This window comes from Scyliorhinus canicula, chromosome 15 (genome assembly GCF_902713615.1).
Source record: "Scyliorhinus canicula chromosome 15, sScyCan1.1, whole genome shotgun sequence".
Classification (NCBI taxonomy): domain Eukaryota; kingdom Metazoa; phylum Chordata; class Chondrichthyes; order Carcharhiniformes; family Scyliorhinidae; genus Scyliorhinus; species Scyliorhinus canicula.
Window position 1 is genome coordinate 21,105,558 of NC_052160.1, and position 17,277 is coordinate 21,122,834.

General features: G+C 47.2%; 1 protein-coding gene and 1 long non-coding RNA gene across 11 annotated transcripts in view; one reads left to right on the forward strand and one right to left on the reverse strand.

Annotated features, from left to right (window-relative positions):
• The window catches only part of LOC119978241, a 67,405-nt gene that overhangs the window by 17,748 nt on the left and 32,380 nt on the right, over positions 1-17,277 (forward strand). The gene's annotated exons all lie outside the window — the stretch shown is intronic.
• LOC119978238 (SUN domain-containing protein 1-like) overlaps positions 5,919-17,277 on the reverse strand; it is a 90,566-nt gene continuing 79,207 nt past the window's right edge. For 9 of the 10 annotated variants that reach the window (XM_038819710.1, XM_038819704.1, XM_038819706.1 and 6 more), the window contains 3 exons: positions 8,306-8,473; positions 7,784-7,876; positions 5,919-6,788 (listed from right to left, as the gene is read on the reverse strand). In XM_038819710.1, coding sequence (XP_038675638.1) covers positions 6,672-6,788; positions 7,784-7,876; positions 8,306-8,473 — 378 coding nt within the window. In that variant the 3' untranslated portion in view covers positions 5,919-6,671. The remainder of the gene's footprint in view (positions 6,789-7,783; positions 7,877-8,305; positions 8,474-17,277) is intronic. The other variant, XM_038819711.1, reaches the window with a different exon arrangement.

Below are 17,277 nucleotides of genomic sequence, written 5' to 3' on the forward strand. Positions count from 1 at the left end.
GGGTGGGTGAACAGCCAGCTGTCGTGGTGCACATAGGCACCGATATAGGTAAAAAACGGGACAAGGTCCTATAAACTGAATTCAGAGAGTTAGGAGTTAAACTAAAAAGTAGGACCTCAAAGGTAGTACTGTAGTCTCAGGATTGCTACCTGTGCCACGAGCTAGTCAGAGCAGGAATGTCAGGATAGATAGGATGAATGCGTGGCTCGAAAGATGGTGCAAGAGGGAGGGGTTCAAATTCCTGGGGCATTGGAACCGGTTCTGGGGGAGGTGGGACCAGTACAAACCGGATGGTCTGCACAGGGCAGGACTGGAAGCGATGTCCTTGGGGGGGGGGGGGGGGGGGTGTTTGCTAGAGCTGTTGGGGAGGGTTTAAACTAATGTGGCAGGTGGTGGGAACCAATGCAGGAAGTCGGAAGGTAGTAAAACAGGGACTGAAAAAAAAAGGCAGTAAGGGGGAAAGTGTAAGGCAGAGAAGCAATAGTCAAGAATCAAAAGGGCGACAGTACAAGGTACAGTGACTGAGGGGAGCTCAGTGAATAGGCCCAATAATACTAAAATGAATAAAACGGGAAGTAAAGACATAAATGGTAAGCCATGCGGCAGGTTGTTCCATGAAGATATGGGTTCAACGACAAGGAAAATTAGGAGAAAAGTTAAGAGGAAATATAACTTAGGAGAGGTTACTGATCGAGGTGTTAAGATTCAAAACTAGGTATAAAAGCCAACATAAGTGTAATTGGATTGGATTTGTTTATTGTCACGTGTACCGAGGTACAGTGAAATGTATTTTTCTGCAAGCAGCTCAACAGATCATTCAGTACATGGAAGAAAAAGGAATTAAACAAAATTCAAGAAAATACATAATAGGGCAACACAAGATATACAATGTAACTACATAAGCATTGGCATCGGATGAAGCATACAGAGTGTAGTGTTAATGAGGTCAGTCAATAAGGGTCATTTAGGAGTCTGGTGACAGTGGGGAAGAAGCTGTTTTTGAGTCTGTTCGTCCGTGTTCTCAGACTTCTGTATCTCCTGCCCGATGGAAGAAGTTGGAAAAGTGAGTAAGCCGGGTGGGAGGGATCCTTGATTATGCTGCCCGCTTTCCCCCGGCAGCAGGAGGTGTAGATGGAGTCCATGGTTGGGAGGCAGGTTTGTGTGATGGACTGGGCGGTATTCACGACTCTCTGAAGTTCCTTGCGGTCCTGGGCCGAGCAGTTGCCATCCCAGGCTGTGATGCAGCCCGATAGGATGCTTTCTATAGTGCATCTGTAAAAGTTGGTACGGGTTAATGTGGACATGCCAAATTTCATTAGTTTCCTGAGGAAGTATAGGCGCTGTTGTGCTTTCTTGGTGATAGCGTCGACGTGAGTGGACCAGGACAGATTTTTGGTGATGTGCACCCCTAGGAATTTGAAGCTGTCAACCATCTCCACCATGGCCCTGTTGATGCTGACAGGGGTGTGTACAGTACTTTGCTTCCTGAACTCAATGACCAGCTCTTTAGCTTTGCTGACATTGAGGGAGAGATCGTTGTCACTGCACCACTCCTCTAGGTTCTCCCCTCCTGTATTCTGATTCGTCGTTAATCAAGATCTGGTCCACTATGGTCGTATCGTCAGCAAACCTGCAGATGGAGTTGGAACCAAGTTTTGCCACGCAGTCGTGTGTGTACAGGGAGTAGAGTAGGGGGCTAAGTACGCATCCTTGCGCGGCACCGGTATTGAGGACTATTGTGGAGGAGGTGTTGGTGTTCATTCTTAATGATTGTGGTCTGTTGGTCAGAAATTCAAGGATCCAGTTGCAGAGTGGAGAGCCAGGTCCTAGGTTTTGGAGTTTTGATGAGCTTGGCTGGGATTATGGTGTTGAAGGCGGAGCTGTAGTCAATAAATAGGAGTCTGACGTAGGAGTCCTTGTTTTCGAGATGCCCTAGGGATGAGTGTAGGGCCAGGGAAATGGCGTCTGATATAGACCGGTTGTGACGGTATGGGAATTGAAGTGGGTCAAGGCGTTCCGGGAGTATGGAGGTGGTGCGCTTCATGATCAGCCTCTCGAAGCACTTCATTACAACTGACGTCAGGGCCACCGGGCGGTAGTCATTGAGGCACTTTGCCTGGTTCTTCTTTGGTACCGGTATGATGGTGGTCTTCTTGAAGCAGGTGGGGACCTCGGAGTGGAGTAGGGATAGATTAAAGATGTCTGTGAATACCTCTTGGTCTGCGCAGGCTGAGTGTACGACCATGGATCCCATTCGGGACCGTTGCCTTCCATGGGTTCACTTTCAGGAAGGCCGATCTGACTTCGGAAGCTGTGATGGTGGGTATGGGTGAATTATGGGCTGCTGGGGCACTCGACAGCGGATTGTTGGTTACCTGCTTGAACAGAGCACAGAATGCGTTAAGTTCATCGGGGAGGGGTGCGCTGCTGCCAGAGATACTGCTTGGCTTCTCTTTGTAGCCCGTTATGTTGTTTACTTAACCTGAATACACATAGTATCCGGAATAAGGTAAATAAGTTGATGGCGAAAATCATTGTGAATGACTATGATTTAGTGGCCATTACTGAAACATGGTTAAAGGATGGTCAAGACTGGGAGTTAAATATCGGAGGGTATCAAACTATTCGGAAGGACAGAGTGGATGGTAAGGGAGGTGGTGTAACTCTGTTATTTAAGGATGACATCCGGGCGATAGTAAAGGATGACATCGGTGCTGTGGAGGATAAGGTTGAACCATTCGGGTGGAAATCAGGAATAGTAAGGCAAAAAAGTCACTGATTGGAGTAGTCTATAGGCCAACAAATAGTAACATAATGTTGGGGCAGATAATAAGCAAAGAAATAACTGATGCATGTAGAAATGGTACAGCAGTTATCAGGGGGATTTTAATCTACATGTCGATTTGGTTTAACCAGGTCGGTCAAGGCAGCCTTGAGGAGTTTATAGAATGTATCCGCGATAGTTTCCTAGAACAGTATGTAATGGAACCTACGAGGGAACAAGCGGGCCTAGATCTGGTCCTGTGTAATGAGACAGAATTGATTCACGATCTCATAGTTAGAGGTCCTCTTGGAAGGAGCGATCACAATATGGTGGAATTTAAAATACAGATGTAGGGTGAGAAGGTAAAATCAAATACTAGTGTTTTGTGTTTAAACAAAGGAGATTACAATGGGATGAGAGAAGAGCTAGCTAAGGTAGACTGGGAGCAAAGACTTTATGGTGAAACAGTTGAGGAACAGTGGAGAACCTTCCAAGTGATTTTTCAGTACTCAGCAAAGATTTATACCAACAAAAAGGAAGGACGGTAGAAAGAGGGAAAATCAAGCATGGATATCCAAGGTAATAAGGGAGAGTATCAAATTGAAGGAAAAAGCATACAAAGTGGCAGAGATTAGTGGGAGACTGGAGGACTGGGAAATCTTTTAGGGGTAACTTTGTTGCTAAAAAAGCTATAAAGAGTAAGATACATTATGAGAGTAAACTTGCTCAGAATATAAAAAGATAGTAAAAGTTTCTACAAATATATAAAACAAAATAAGAGTGGCTAAGGTAAATATTGGTTCTTTAGAGAATGAGAAGGGAGATTTAATAACGGGAGATGAATGGCTGAGGAACTGAACAGGTTTTTTGGGTCGGTCTTCACAGTGGAAAACACAAATAACATGCCAGTGACTGATAGAAATGAGGCTAAGACAGGTGAGGACCTTGAGATGATTGCTATCACTAAGGAGGTAGTGATGGGCAAGCTAATGGGACAAAAGGTAGACAAGTCTCCTGGCCCTGATGGAATGCATCCTAGAGTGCTAAAAGAGATGGCATGGGAAATTGCAAATGCACTAGTGATAATTTACCAAAATTCACTAGACTCTGGGGTGGCCCCGAAGGATTGGAAATTGGCAAACGTGACACCACTGTTTTTAAAAAAAGGAGGTAGGCAGAAAGCAGGTAATTATAGGCCAGTGAGCTTAACTTCGGTTGTTTGGAAGATGCTGGACTCTGTCATCAAGGAAGAAATAGCAAGGCATCTGTATGGAAATTGTCCCATTGGGCAGACGCAGCATGGGTTCATAAAGGGCAGGTCGTGCCTAACTAATTTAGTGGAATTTTTTGAGGACATTACCAGTGCAGTAGATAATGGGGAGCCAATAGATGTGGTATATCTGGATTTCCAGAAAGCCTTTGACAAGGTGCCACACAAAAGGTTGCTGCATCAGATAAAGATGCATGGCATTAAGGTTAAAGTAGTAGCATGGATAGAGGATTGGTTAATTAATAGAAAGCAAAGAGTGGGGATTTATGGATGTTTCTCTAGTTGGCAATCAATCAGTAGCTAGTGGTGTCTCGCAGGGATCAGTGTTGGGCCCACAATTTACATAGATGATTTGGAGTTGGGGACCAAGTGCAATGTGTCCAAGTTTGCAGATGACACTAAGATGAGTGGTAAAGCAAAAAGTGCAGAGGAGACTGGAAGTCTGCAGAGGGATTTGGATAGGTTGTGAATGAGCTAGGGTCTGGCAGATGGAATACAATGTTGACAAATATGGTTATCCATTTTGGTAGGAATAACAGCAAAAGGGATTATTGAAATTATAAAATATTAAAACATGCTGCTGTGCAGAGACCTGGGTGTGCTAGTGTATGAGTTGAAAAAAGGTGGTTTATAGGTGCAACAGGTGATTAAGGCGGCAAATGGAATTTTGGCCTTCATTGCTCGGGGGATGGAGTTTAAGACTAGGGAGGTTATGCTGCAAATATATACGGTGTTAGTGAGGCCACACCTGGAGTATTGTGTTCAGTTTTGGTCTCCTTACTTGAGAAAGGACGTACTGGCGCTGGAGGGTGTGCAGAGGAGATTCACTAGGGGGTTGGATTACGAGGAGGTCGAGTAGACTGGGACTGTACTCGTTGGAATTTAGAAGGATGAGGGGGGATCTTATAGAAACATATAAAATTCTGAAGGGAATAGATAGGATAGGTGGGGGCAGGTTGTTTCCACTGGCGGGTGAAAGCAGAACTAAGGGCATAGCCTCAAAATAAGGGGAAGTAGATTTAGGACTGAGTTTAGGAGGAACTTCTTCACCCAAAGGGCTGTGAATCTATGGAATTCCTTGCCCAGTGAAGCAGTTGAGGCTCCTTCATTAAATATTTTTAAGATAGAGACAGATAGTTTTTTGAAGAATAAAGGGATTAAGGGTTATGATGTTTGGGCCAGAAAGTGGAGCCGAGTCCACAAAAGATCAGCCATGATTTCATTGAATGGCGGAGCAGGCTCGAGGGGCCAGATGACCTACTCCTGCTGCTAGTTCTTATGTCAAAATTTTTATACCAATTGTGCTTATGTGGCCACAGCCTTTCCCCATTCTGGTTGATACACAGTCTTACAGCACAAGAGGCTATTTCCCTCTTCTTTTCTTCTCTCCCCCCCCCCCCCCCCCCCCCCCCAACATATACTCTGTTAAGAGCCATCCAATTAATCACACGTTCCTCCTGCCCCATATTCCATTGATGCTACATAACAATGTCCCATACCCTATTCATGGGCTGATTCAATGAATCCTAAAAGGGAAGTGGCATCTCTGATGGAAATTTTGATCCCAGAAAGATGTTCCAACTGTTTCGCTTTTGAATCTTAAACCTTTCTTGTGTGAGACAGGGTCAGAAGATACGAATTGCAGAATGTGCCGGTACAGGCATGATGGACTGAATGACGTGTACCGAATCAAAGAGCTTAGTCCCACTACCCTGCTCTTGCCTCATAGCCTTGAAAAAGGTGATCAAATCGGGGAAGAGAATTTCAGATCAAACTCATGCTATTTACTGACCAATTTATCCTGAAACTGGACCTCACTTTAACATAGTGCCACAATATAAAAGCTCCAACCATTGGAAATGCATCATAGTCCAAATACAAATATTACACAAAATTATGTTTACCCTTTATTATGTCTCAATTACATGCAGCCTCTCAAAAAATTAAATTCTTTATTTAAACATCTGAAAAGCATCGTCAATTCAGCGACAGCCAAGGAAATAAAAACACTTCAAAGACAGTGTGAAAAAATTTACAAAAATACATTGCACAAAGTCCTATGTTGCTCTTGAAAAATAAATAGTTATTCACAAAGTCCCTTCCCCAAAATCCCTAAATTTGCTTTACAGGAGGAAATACACCTCGTTTTATATCATATATCATAGCTTGTAATATAAGAGTGCATTCATATTCCAAGTTTTTCTACATAGGCCACAGGTTTATGTCAATATTTAAATATATGGATTACATTGGTTAATATAAGTTTATATTTAAGTATTCTCTTTACAAATACAAGGACTGTTGTGCAATATACAAATAAACATTATCCAATGTCCAATAAAATACTCTGTACATCAATTTCCATCCACTTTTTCCAAATGGAAAGACATTCGATACTCCTTTTTGCACTAAGCAAACATACCAGACATTCATCAAAATAAAAACAAGACATTCTCTAAAAAAAGATGACAAAGCCATGAACCATTCAGCTGGCAGTGTTCTTAAAGCATCTGATAGTAGGCAATTCAGCGGTACACGTTATTCATGCCACAGTCCCAAGAACAAATTCCAGTGTCCAGAATTATTCCCAGTTTTTCCAGTATTTACAATTTTTACAATATTAGTGCAGTCCACGCTTCATTGCTTCCTAGGGATGCCGTGTACTCTGAACCGATAGAGACACGTGTATTCTGGGTGGCCCCAGTTGGAGAATATTCGGAGTTCAACTATTTGGTAGCTCTTCAAGCTTTCGTCCTAAGATTTGGAGAGGAGAGGTTAGAACAAAAAACAGAAGAGAGGAGAAATTACATACTTAAATTCCTAATGGTTATCTGATCAGAGTTGCATTCCTCGAATCATTTCGCTCACAAACTAACATGTGTTTACATAGCTTCTTTAAGGCAGAAAGACTTTCCATGGTGCTTCGCAGAAGCAGTCACTCAGCCATGTGAGATATTAGGACAGATGACCAAAAGGCTCCGATAAAAGTGAGTTTTGAAGAGGGAATTCCAGAGCTTAGGATCTAGAAAGCTGAAGACTTAAAAACAAACCAAACTAATTTACATCTTTATCTTGCAAACAGTTATCTAAATCAAGTCTTGATTTTATGTACCAAAATAATATTCCTTAACTGCAAGCCACCACCGGAATGAGATAAAATGGTTCCCAATGACCTGCTTTATATTGGAACTATCATCCAGCACTGGAATGGGACAAAACAGGTTCCCAATGACCTGCAATATACTGGAATGGGATAAAACAGGTTCCCAATGATCTGCAATACACTGGAACAGACAGCCAGCACTGAAATAGGATAAAACATGTTCCCAACGACCTCCAATACACTGGCTACAATTTTCACACACAACACACAAACTGGGATAAATCCTAAGTTGAACATAAAATGCAATTGCAGGGGCAGCAGGGTGGCGCAGTGATTAGCACTGCTGCCTCACGGCACCAAGGACTCGGGTTCGATTCTGGCCTCGGGCCGTATGGAGTTTGCACCTTCTCCATGTCGGTGTAGGTCTCGCCCTCACAACCCAAAGATGTGCAGGGTAGATGAATTGGCCATTCTAAATTGCCCCTTAATTGGAAAAAGAAAATAATTGGACATTTTTAATTTTAAAAAAGTTTTGCAATTGCAAGTTATCTTACAAAAATCTAAACCAGTTCCTGAAAATATGGGGAAAAGTTTAAAAGCATTAAACTGGCAATTTAAAAGAAAACATAATTTGGAATTAAGTTACCCTGACAAGGAAAGTCTGTATCGTCCCTCCATCTTCATTGTATGTGTACTTTCCAAAAATTGTGCCTTCTTCCTGGTACTCATCATCAAGGCCCTGAACAGGTGTGCACAAGACAGGTTCTTGTTATTTATAAAAAGCAATCCATAAAAAGCCTAATAAAAGTCTGCTACCAAGGCCGATGTGTACCTTTCTTTTCTACAAGAGGGGAATTACCTTTCAAAACTACTCCAGAATAATTTTAGACTCGAAACGCTAACCTTTTTTTCTCCACAGGTGCTGCCAAACCTGAGTATTTCCAGTACTTTGTTTTTATTTCAGGTTTCCAACATCTGCAGTATTTTGCTTTTATATTCGAGAATTAAAGCTTTAAGTCAGCACATAAGGCACTTCAGACCAAAATACATTTTTTACACTAGGACTGCTCGGTCACTCTTCACGGGTGGACGTACCACAAAACCACAGGCCACTCCAGTGGAGCAATGCTTTCATCCCCTTATTCTCTAGTAATCTGCTTACACTTACATAAACGCTGAAGTCCTTTGGCGCACTGCTGATATTGCCTGCTGGTGAAAGAGACTTTGGTATATGCTCCAGAGTGAAAGCAGAAGGATAGATCTCTATGGAAAGGCGAATGACCAGGTACCCCTGGGATCCTTTGAATGCCCAGCAGTTTCCAGGGTAAACGTCTGGCTACAAGAGAACAGGAATAAGAAACATTATAAACATTCCACACTCTGCTTATTTCAAAACTACTGCAAATTTTAGATTTACATTTTCTTCAATTTTTCAGCTTCCAGATCCTAGGTTTTGACATAAAGTATGAGAATTCTGTAATGTTCCATCGCCTCATCTCATGGAAGCATAGAATGATTACACAGCACAGGCAATTCAGCCCATCATCTCTGTGCTGGCCTTTTGAAGGAGCAATTCCCCTCGTGCCTCCTCCCTGTAAAATCTAAGCACAGGGGCGACACATGGAGCAGTGGTTAGCACTGGGACTACAATGCCAAGGACCTGGGTTCAAATCCCGGCCCTGGGTCACTGTCCGTGTGGAGTTTGCATATTCTCCCCGTGTCTGCCTGTGTTTCACCCCCACAACCCAAAGATGTGCTGGTTAGATGGATTGGCCATGCTAAATTGACCCTTAATTGGAAAAGAAAAATAATTGGGTACTCTAAATTTTAACAAAAACATTTATTGACGTGTCTAGTCACTTGGTAATCATTTTTAGGTTTTAGAATGGTCAGCTGCAGAGTTCTGTTACACAAAACAATCTGAGAATATGTGTTTTGCATTACATTCCTTCCGCTGCAATATCATAAAGGTTCCACTCCCATAGTATTTATGAAAGGAGATAGCTGTTCAGGAGGTAAAGCCATCACGTGAGATATATGGAAACACCCAGACCAGGAAAGTCGCATTTCTCCACCAAGTTAGAGAATTTCAGCTGGGGCAGCAGTGGAGACAGTACAACTGGGCTCATTGCCCAGGTGATGATGGAATTCTTGGCCAATTCTACTCCCAATTGCTATGCAATTACCTTAGTTGGAAAGTGTGTTATTTATTTTGGGCCAAGATAGGACTGAGCTAGACTAGACTACAAGTCTTGCACAAATAGACCATTGATGCTCTCTGCCTCGATTCAAAAGTGAATGGCCACTCAACCAGAAAATTGTGTACACCCGTGGAATTGCTCCAAGTTGGAACCTCGAGGGGAGAAGGGTGAAGAGGGAAGGAAAATGGCGGTGGGAGCAGGGAGAGAAATTTAACAAGGATAGTGGATTGTGGTCGCTGTTCCTTTACGATATTCTTGGAGCTGAATTTTACATCACAACTGGGGGATCACAAAGTGCTAACCAGGAAACAGGTGACATTAAAACTGCAAACGTTCAGATTTTACAATATTTAGGATTGAGGCCGAGGTAAAAGTACATAAGCCCTTTAAAAAAAAAGAACGAGTCACCTCGCAAAACATCATTATCGCACATGTGGTCACACAAAAATAAAATCAGGAATGGGTAACAACAGAACATCAGGCTGCTTTGAGCTGCTATACTTTTTATGTGGAAAGTGTACACTGAAAAACAAACACGGATCCAGCAAATTTCATTGCAAAACATTTGTGATATATAGCTCAAGAGTTAGGCCTGATATTGAGCTCCTCGTGCTCAATGTGGGAGTTCAGGGACGCGGCCGATGCCCCTGACTCCTTCATGTGCGGGAAGTGTGTCCAGCTGCAGCTCCTGTTAGACCGCTTGACGGCTCTGGAGCTGCGGATGGACTCACTTTGGAGCATCCGCGATGCTGAGGAGGTTATGGATAGCACGTTCGGTGAGTTGGTCACACCGCAGATTAGGATTGGTGACGGAGACAGGGAATGGGTGACCAAAAGGCAGAGAAAGAGCAGGAAGGCAGTGCAAGTGCCCCCTGTGGTCATCGCCCTCCAAAACAGGTATACCGTTTTGGATACTGTTGGGGGAGATGACTCACCAGGGGAAGGCAGTAGTAGCCAGGCTCATGGCACCGTGGCTGGCTCTGCTGCACAGAAGGGCGGGAAAAAGACTGGCAGGGCTATAGTCATAGGGGATTCAATCGTAAGGGGAGTAGACAAGCGTTTCTGTGGTCGAAAACGAGACTCCCGAATGGTATGTTGCCTCCCGGGTGCACGGGTCAGGGATGTCGCAGATCGTTGCAGGACATACTGAAAAGGGGGGGGGGGGGGAGAAAGTGAACCGCCAGTTGTCGTGGTGCATATAGGCACCAACGATATAGGTAAAAAAAAAACAGGATGAGGTCCCACAATCAGAATTTAGTGAGTTAGGAGTTAAGTTAAAAAGTAGGAACTCAAAAAAGGTAGTAATCTCAAGGTTGCTACCTGTGCCACGTGACAGTCAGATTAGAAATTCAAGAATAGTCAGAATGAATACGTGGCTTGAGAGATGGTGCAGGAGGGAGGGGTTCAGGTTTTTGGGACATTGGAACCGGTTCTGGGGCGATGGGACCATTACAAATCAGATGGTCTACACCTGGGCAGGACTGGAACCAATGTCCTAGGGGGTGCTTTTGCCAACACTGTTGGGGAGGTTTTAAACTAATGTGGCAGGGGGATGGGAACCAAATTAGGAAGTTAGAGGTCAGTAAAGAGGCAGCAACTAAAGCCAGTAAGGTACTAGATAATAAACTCATTGTGACTAAGGGGAAAGAGTAGACAGGGAAGATATGATGAACGCAAAGGGACAGGTGGTCTGAGGTGCATTTGTTTTAATGCGAGAAGTGTAGCAGGTAAGGCAGATGAACTTAGGGCTTGGATTAGTACCTGGGAATATGATGTTATTGGTATTACTGAGACTTGGTTGAGGGAAGGGTAAGATTGGCAACTAAATATTCCAGGGTATAGATGCTTCAGGAGGGATAGAGTGGGAGGTAAAAGGGGAGGAGTTGCATTACTGGTCAGAGATGATATCACAGCTGTGATTAAGGAGGGCACTATGGAGGATTCGAGCACTGAGGCAATATGGGTAGAGCTAAGAAATAGAAGGGTGCAGTAACATTGTTGGGACTTTACTACAGGCCTCCCAAAAGCGAGCGTGAAGTAGAAATACAAATATGTAGACAGATTATAGAAAAATGTTGGGGCAATAGGGTGGTCGTGATGGGAGATTTTAACTTCCCAAACATTGAATGGGACTCATATAGTATTGGAGGCGTAGATGGAGCATAATTTGTAAAGAGCATCCAGGAGAGTTTAAAAAAAATTTTTTAAAGAGCAGTATGTAAATAGTCCAACTCGGGAACGGGCCATACTGGACCTGGTATTGGGGAATGATCCCGACCAGGTGGTTGAAGTTTCAGTCGGTGATTACTTTGGGAATAGCGATCACAATTCCGTAAGTTTTAGAATACTCATGGACAAAGATGAGAGTGGTCCTAAAGGAAGAGTGCTAAATTGGGGAAAGGCCAAGTAGAACAAAATTCGACAGGAGCTAGGAAATGTGGATTGGGAGCAGCTGTTTAAGGGTAAGTCCACATTTGAAATGTGGGAGTCTTTTAAGGAAAAGTTGAAAGTGCAGGACAGACATGTCTCTGTGAAAATGAGGGATAGAGGACTTCCAGTTGTGGCTATGCTTAGCTAGGTTGCATGTTCAGCAGCTCCCGCCAAGAACGGACTTTTGGGCCATTTTGAAGAGTCCCAGCGGCACTGGTATGACGGTTCCCAGTGTGGGAAGGTGATAGTAAGGTTCCCCCAGCACTGTATGGAGTGGACCAGGAGTGGAGCGATCAAAAAAGTGGTTTTGGAGCAGCGAAGAGAGCGGCAGAGAAAAAGCAAGATGGCGGCAGGTGAAGATCAAGCAGCATGGGCGCAGTGGTCGCGGGAGCAGCAAGAGTTCCTTAAAAACTGATCTGCGGAGCCGAGAGCAGAAATGCTGGCGCCAATGAAGGCATCGATAGAAAAGCTGATGTAGACCCAGAAGGCCCATGGGGCGGCGATTCAAGGAGTGCAGCAGATGGCCTCAGAGAACGAGGATGAGATTCTGGGCCTGGCGGTGAAAGCGGAGTCGCACAAGGGGCTACACAAGTGGCAGGAGAAGTTTGAGGACCTGGAGAACAGGTTGAGGAGAAAGAATCTTCGGATCCTGGGTCTCCCTGAAGGAGAGGAGGGATCTGACACGGGGGCATATGTAATTACAATGCTCAATACGCTGATGGGCGCAGGAGCTTTCCCGAGGCCCCTGGAGCTGGATGGGGCCCGTCGAGTCCTGATAAGGAGGCCTAAAGCCAACGAGCCGCTAAGGGCTGTAGTGGTGAGGTTCCACCGCTTTATGGTCAGAGAGTGTGTGTCCTGAGATGGGCGAAGAAAGAACGGAGCAGCAGGTGGGAGAATACGGAGATCCGTATTTACCAGGACTGGAGTGCGGAGGTGGCCAAGAAGAGGGCTGGCTTTAAATCGGGCCAAGGCGGTTCTCCATCGGAAGGGAGTGAAGTTTGGAATGCTGCAGCCAGCGCAATTGTGGGTTACGTCTCAGGACCGTCACCACTATATTTTGAGAAGCCAGACAAGGCGTGGACCTTTATTCAGACTGCAAAGTTGGACTCTAACTGAGGGTTTGTTGTTGGGGGGGGGTGTGTTTACTGCATTGTGGGGGTGTTCGTCTTCAGGTTTTGGGTTGGGAAGTGGGGACATGGGAGGGGGTTAGTGGGTATGATGTGGGGGCTGTGTGAGTGTGGGCACCGGTCCGGCAGGGACAGCTCCCCGCTGATAGAGGGGGGGGGGTTGGAGGCCCAGGGTTGGGGAGCTGGAGCGAGGTCGCAGAAAAAAGGAGCTGCGCTATTTGTGGCGGGGCAGGCTCGGATGGAAAGCGCGGGCTTTTTCCCGCGCCAAGGAAGGGATGGGCGGTGCTGGAGTAGTGCGTATATGGATCAGCAAGGGGAGGTGGGGGGGTCGTTGGAATGGCGGGAGTGGCCGGGGTCAGCAGGAGTCAGCTGACTTACAGGAGCGTAATGGGGGGAGCAAAATGGCTGGACGGTGGTCTGGATGGGGGGGGCGGGGGGGGGGGCTGGGTTGTTGCTGTATTGGTCAAAGGGGAGCTGGAGGTAGAAGAGGGAGTCAGGGCAGGGGTCCGCCGCCTGGGGGACTGGAGGGTGCGGGAGGCGCGGGCACGTGGCTGGCCTAAAAAAGGGGGTGGCTAGTCGGTGTTGGGGAGGGGTCGAGTAGCCCCCTGATCCAGCTGATAACATGGAATGTGAGGGGCCTGAATGGGCCGGTCAAGAGGGCCCGGTCGTTCGTGCACTTAAAGGGACTGAAGGCACACGTGGTCATGCTTCAGGAGACACACCTGAAGGTGGCAGATCAGGTTAGGCTGAGAAAGGGATGGGTAGGGCGCGTTTTTCACTAGGGGCTGGATGCGAAGAATAGAGGGATTGCAATACTGATGGGGAAATGGGTGTCGTTTGAGGCGATGAATATTGTGGCGTATAATGGAGGTCGATACGTGATGTTGAGTGGTAGGTTGCAGGGGACGCGGGTGGTACTGGTGAACGTTTCTGCCCCGAATTGGGATGATGCCGGATTTATGAAATGTATGTTGAGTCAGATCCCAGATCTGGAGGCAGGGAGCTTGATAATTTTGGGGGGGGGGGGGGGGGGGGGGGGGGGAAGAGAGAGAGAGACACTTCAACACGGTGCTGGACCCAGCGCTGGACCGTTCCAGGTCCAGGTCAGGCAAGAGGTCGGCTGCGGCCAAGGTGCTCAGGGGGTTTATGGACCAGATTTTGGGGGAGGGGGGGATCTGTGGCGTTTTGCCAGGCCGGTGGCCAGGGAATTTTCTTTTTTCTCCCACGTCCATAAAGCCTACTCCCGGATAGATTTCTTTATATTGAGTAGGGCACTAATCCCGAAAGTGGAGTGAACGGAATATTCGGCTATAGCCATCTCGGACCACGCCCTGCATTGGGTGGAGCTGGAGGAGGAGAGGGACCAGCGCCCGCTATGGCGCCTCGATGTGGGACTGTTGGCAGATGAGGAAGTGTGCGGGTGGGTCCGGGTGTGTATTCAAAGATACATGGAAGCCAACGATAACGAGGAGGTGCAGATGGGGGTAGTCTGGGAGACTTTGAAGGCAGTGGTTAGGGGAGAGCTAATTTCCATTAGGGCCCATAGGGAGAAGAGATAAAGAAAGGAGAAGAGATAGAGAAGAGAGAGACTGGTGGGGGAGATAGTAAGGGTGGACAGAAGCTATGCAGAGGCCCCTGAGCAGAGGCTGCTTAGGGAGCGACGAAGCCTCCAAATGGAATTTGACCTACTGACCACGGGAAAAGCAGAGGCGCAGTGGAGGAAAATGCAGGGGGTGGTATATGAGTATGGGGAAAAGGCAAGCCGGATGCTGGCACATCAGCTTCATAAGAGGGAGGCAGCGAGGGAGATTGGTGGAATTAGGGATAGAGGGGGGAATATGGTGCGAAGTGCGGTGAGAATAAACGAGTTGTTTAAGGACTTCTATGGGGATCTGTATAGGTCTGAGCCTACGGAGGAGGGGGATGGGATGCGATGGTTTTTAGATCAACTAAGATTCCTGAGGGTGGAGGAGGAGCAGGTGGCTGGTTTGGGGGCGCCGATTGGACTGGAGGAGCTGGTTAAGGGATTAGGAAGCATGCAGGCGGGGAAGGTGCGGCAGCCGGACGGGTTTCCAGTTGGATTTTACAGGAAGTATGTGGACCTGCTGGGCCCGTTGCTGATGAGAACTTTTAATGAGGCGTGGGAGGAGGCGACCCTGCCCCCGACAATGTCCCAGGCACTGATCTCGCTGATTTTGAAGCGGGACAAGGATCCATTAAATTGTGGATTGTATAGGCCGATTTCGCTTCTCAATGTAGACGTTAAGTTGTTGGCAAAGGTTCTGGCCTTGAGGATTGTGTCCCGGGGGTGATCCATGAGGATCAGACGGGGTTTGTGAAGGGCAGGCAGCTAAATACGAATGTGCGGAGGCTCTTAAATGTGATCATGATGCCCTCAGTGGAGGGGGAAGTGGAGGTAGTGGCGGCCATGGCGCGGAGAAGGCCTTTGATCGGGTGGAGTGGGAGTGTCTCTGGGAAGTGCTGAGGAGGTTTGGGTTCGGGGAAGGGTTCACAAGGTGGGTCGGGTTGTTATATAGGGCCCCAGTGGCAAGTGTGGCTATGAATCGGCGGAGGTGGGAGTATATTAGGCTGTACCGTGGGACGAGGCAGGGGTGTCCCCTGTCCCCCTTGTTGTTTGCGCTAGCAATTGAGCCGCTGGCCATGGCACTGAGGGAGTCCAGGAACTGGAGGGGAGTGGTCCGGGGAGGGGAGGAACACCGGGTGTCGTTATATGCTGATGACCTGCTATAATATGTCGCAGACCCAGCGGAGGGGATGGTGGAGGTTATGCGGATCCTTGGGGACTTTTCGGGTTATAAGCTCAATTTGGGAAAGAGTGAGCGCTTTGTGGTGCATGCGGGGGACCAGTTAAGGGGTATAGACGAGTTACCGTTGAAGAGGGCTGAGAGGAGCTTTCGGTACCTGGAGATCCAGGTAGCTAGGAGCCGGGGGGCCCTGTAGAAGCTCAATTTGACACGGTTGGTGGAACAGATGGAGGAGGATTTCAAGAGATGGGATATGTTGCCACTCTCCCTAGCGGGTAGGGTGCAGTCAGTCAAGATGACGGTCCTCTACAAGCGTTCGCCCAAAGGTGGCAACCATTCACTGACTTCTTTGTGGGAGAGTGAGCGTCAGCGGTGGTGGGGGGGGGGGGGGGGGGGGGGGGGGGGGGGGAGAGAAGAGAAAATAGAGGTTAGAGTAGAGTAGGAGGGATAAATTGGCGGGTAGTGCCGGTGGGAGAGGAGTAGGCTTGTGCAGTATGTTACGATTGAAGTATTGAATGTACGCCGATGTTTGCATATTTTTGCCTTTCTTTCGGTTGATGTCTGTAACGGTTTACAATGCCAAAAACTACCTCAATAAAATTGTTCGTTAAAAAAAGATGACGGTCCTCCCGAGGTTCCTGTTTGTGTTCCAGTGCCTGCCCATCCTAATCCCCAAGGCTTTTTTTTTTTTTTTAAACGGGTAAGCAGGAGTATTATGGGATTCGTATGAGCGAATAAGACCCCGAAGGTGAAGAGGGAGTTTTTGGAGCGTAGCAGGGACAGAGGGGGGCTGGCGGTGCCGAATCAAGTGGCTATTATTGGGCAGCTAATATAGCGATGATCCGCAAGTGGGTAATGGAGGGGACGGCGTGGAAGAGGCTAGAGGTGGCGTCTTGTGTGGGTACGAGTCTGGGGGCGCTGGTGACGGCACCGTGCCGCTCCCGCCGACAAGGTACACCAAGAGTCCGGTGGTGGCGGCGACTCTGAAGATTTGGGGGCAGTGGAGGCGGCTCACATGTGGTGAGGTGGGAGCCTCGGTCTGGTCCCCGATACAGGAGAACCACAGGTTCGTTCCGGGTAGGATGGATGGGGGTTTCTGAGCTGGCATCGGGCAGGGATTAAAAGAATGGGGGAACCTATTTATCGATGGGACGTTTGCGAGCCTAGGGGCGTTAGAGGAGAAATTTGGGTTCCCTCTCGGGAATGCTTTTAGGTACATGCAAGGGAGGGCGTTTGTGAGACGACAGTTGAGGGAATTTCCGCTGCTCCCAGCACGAAGGATTCAGGACAGGGTGATTTCAGGCATATGGGTTGGAGAAGGGAAGGTCTCGGTGATTTATCAGGAACTGCAGGAAGTGGAGGAAGCCTCGGTGGAGGAGTTAAAGGGCAAGTGGGAGGAGGAGCTCGGGGAGGAGCTGGATGAGGATCTGTGGGCTGATGCCCTGAGTGGGGTTAATTCCTCCTCCTCTTGCACCAGGCTCAGCCTAATACAGTTCAAAGTTGTTCATAGGGCGCATATGACGGGGGGCAAGGATGAGTATGTTTTTTGGGGTGGAGGACAGGTGTGCGAGATGCTCGGGGAGCCCAGCTAACCACGCCCATATGTTTTGGATGTGC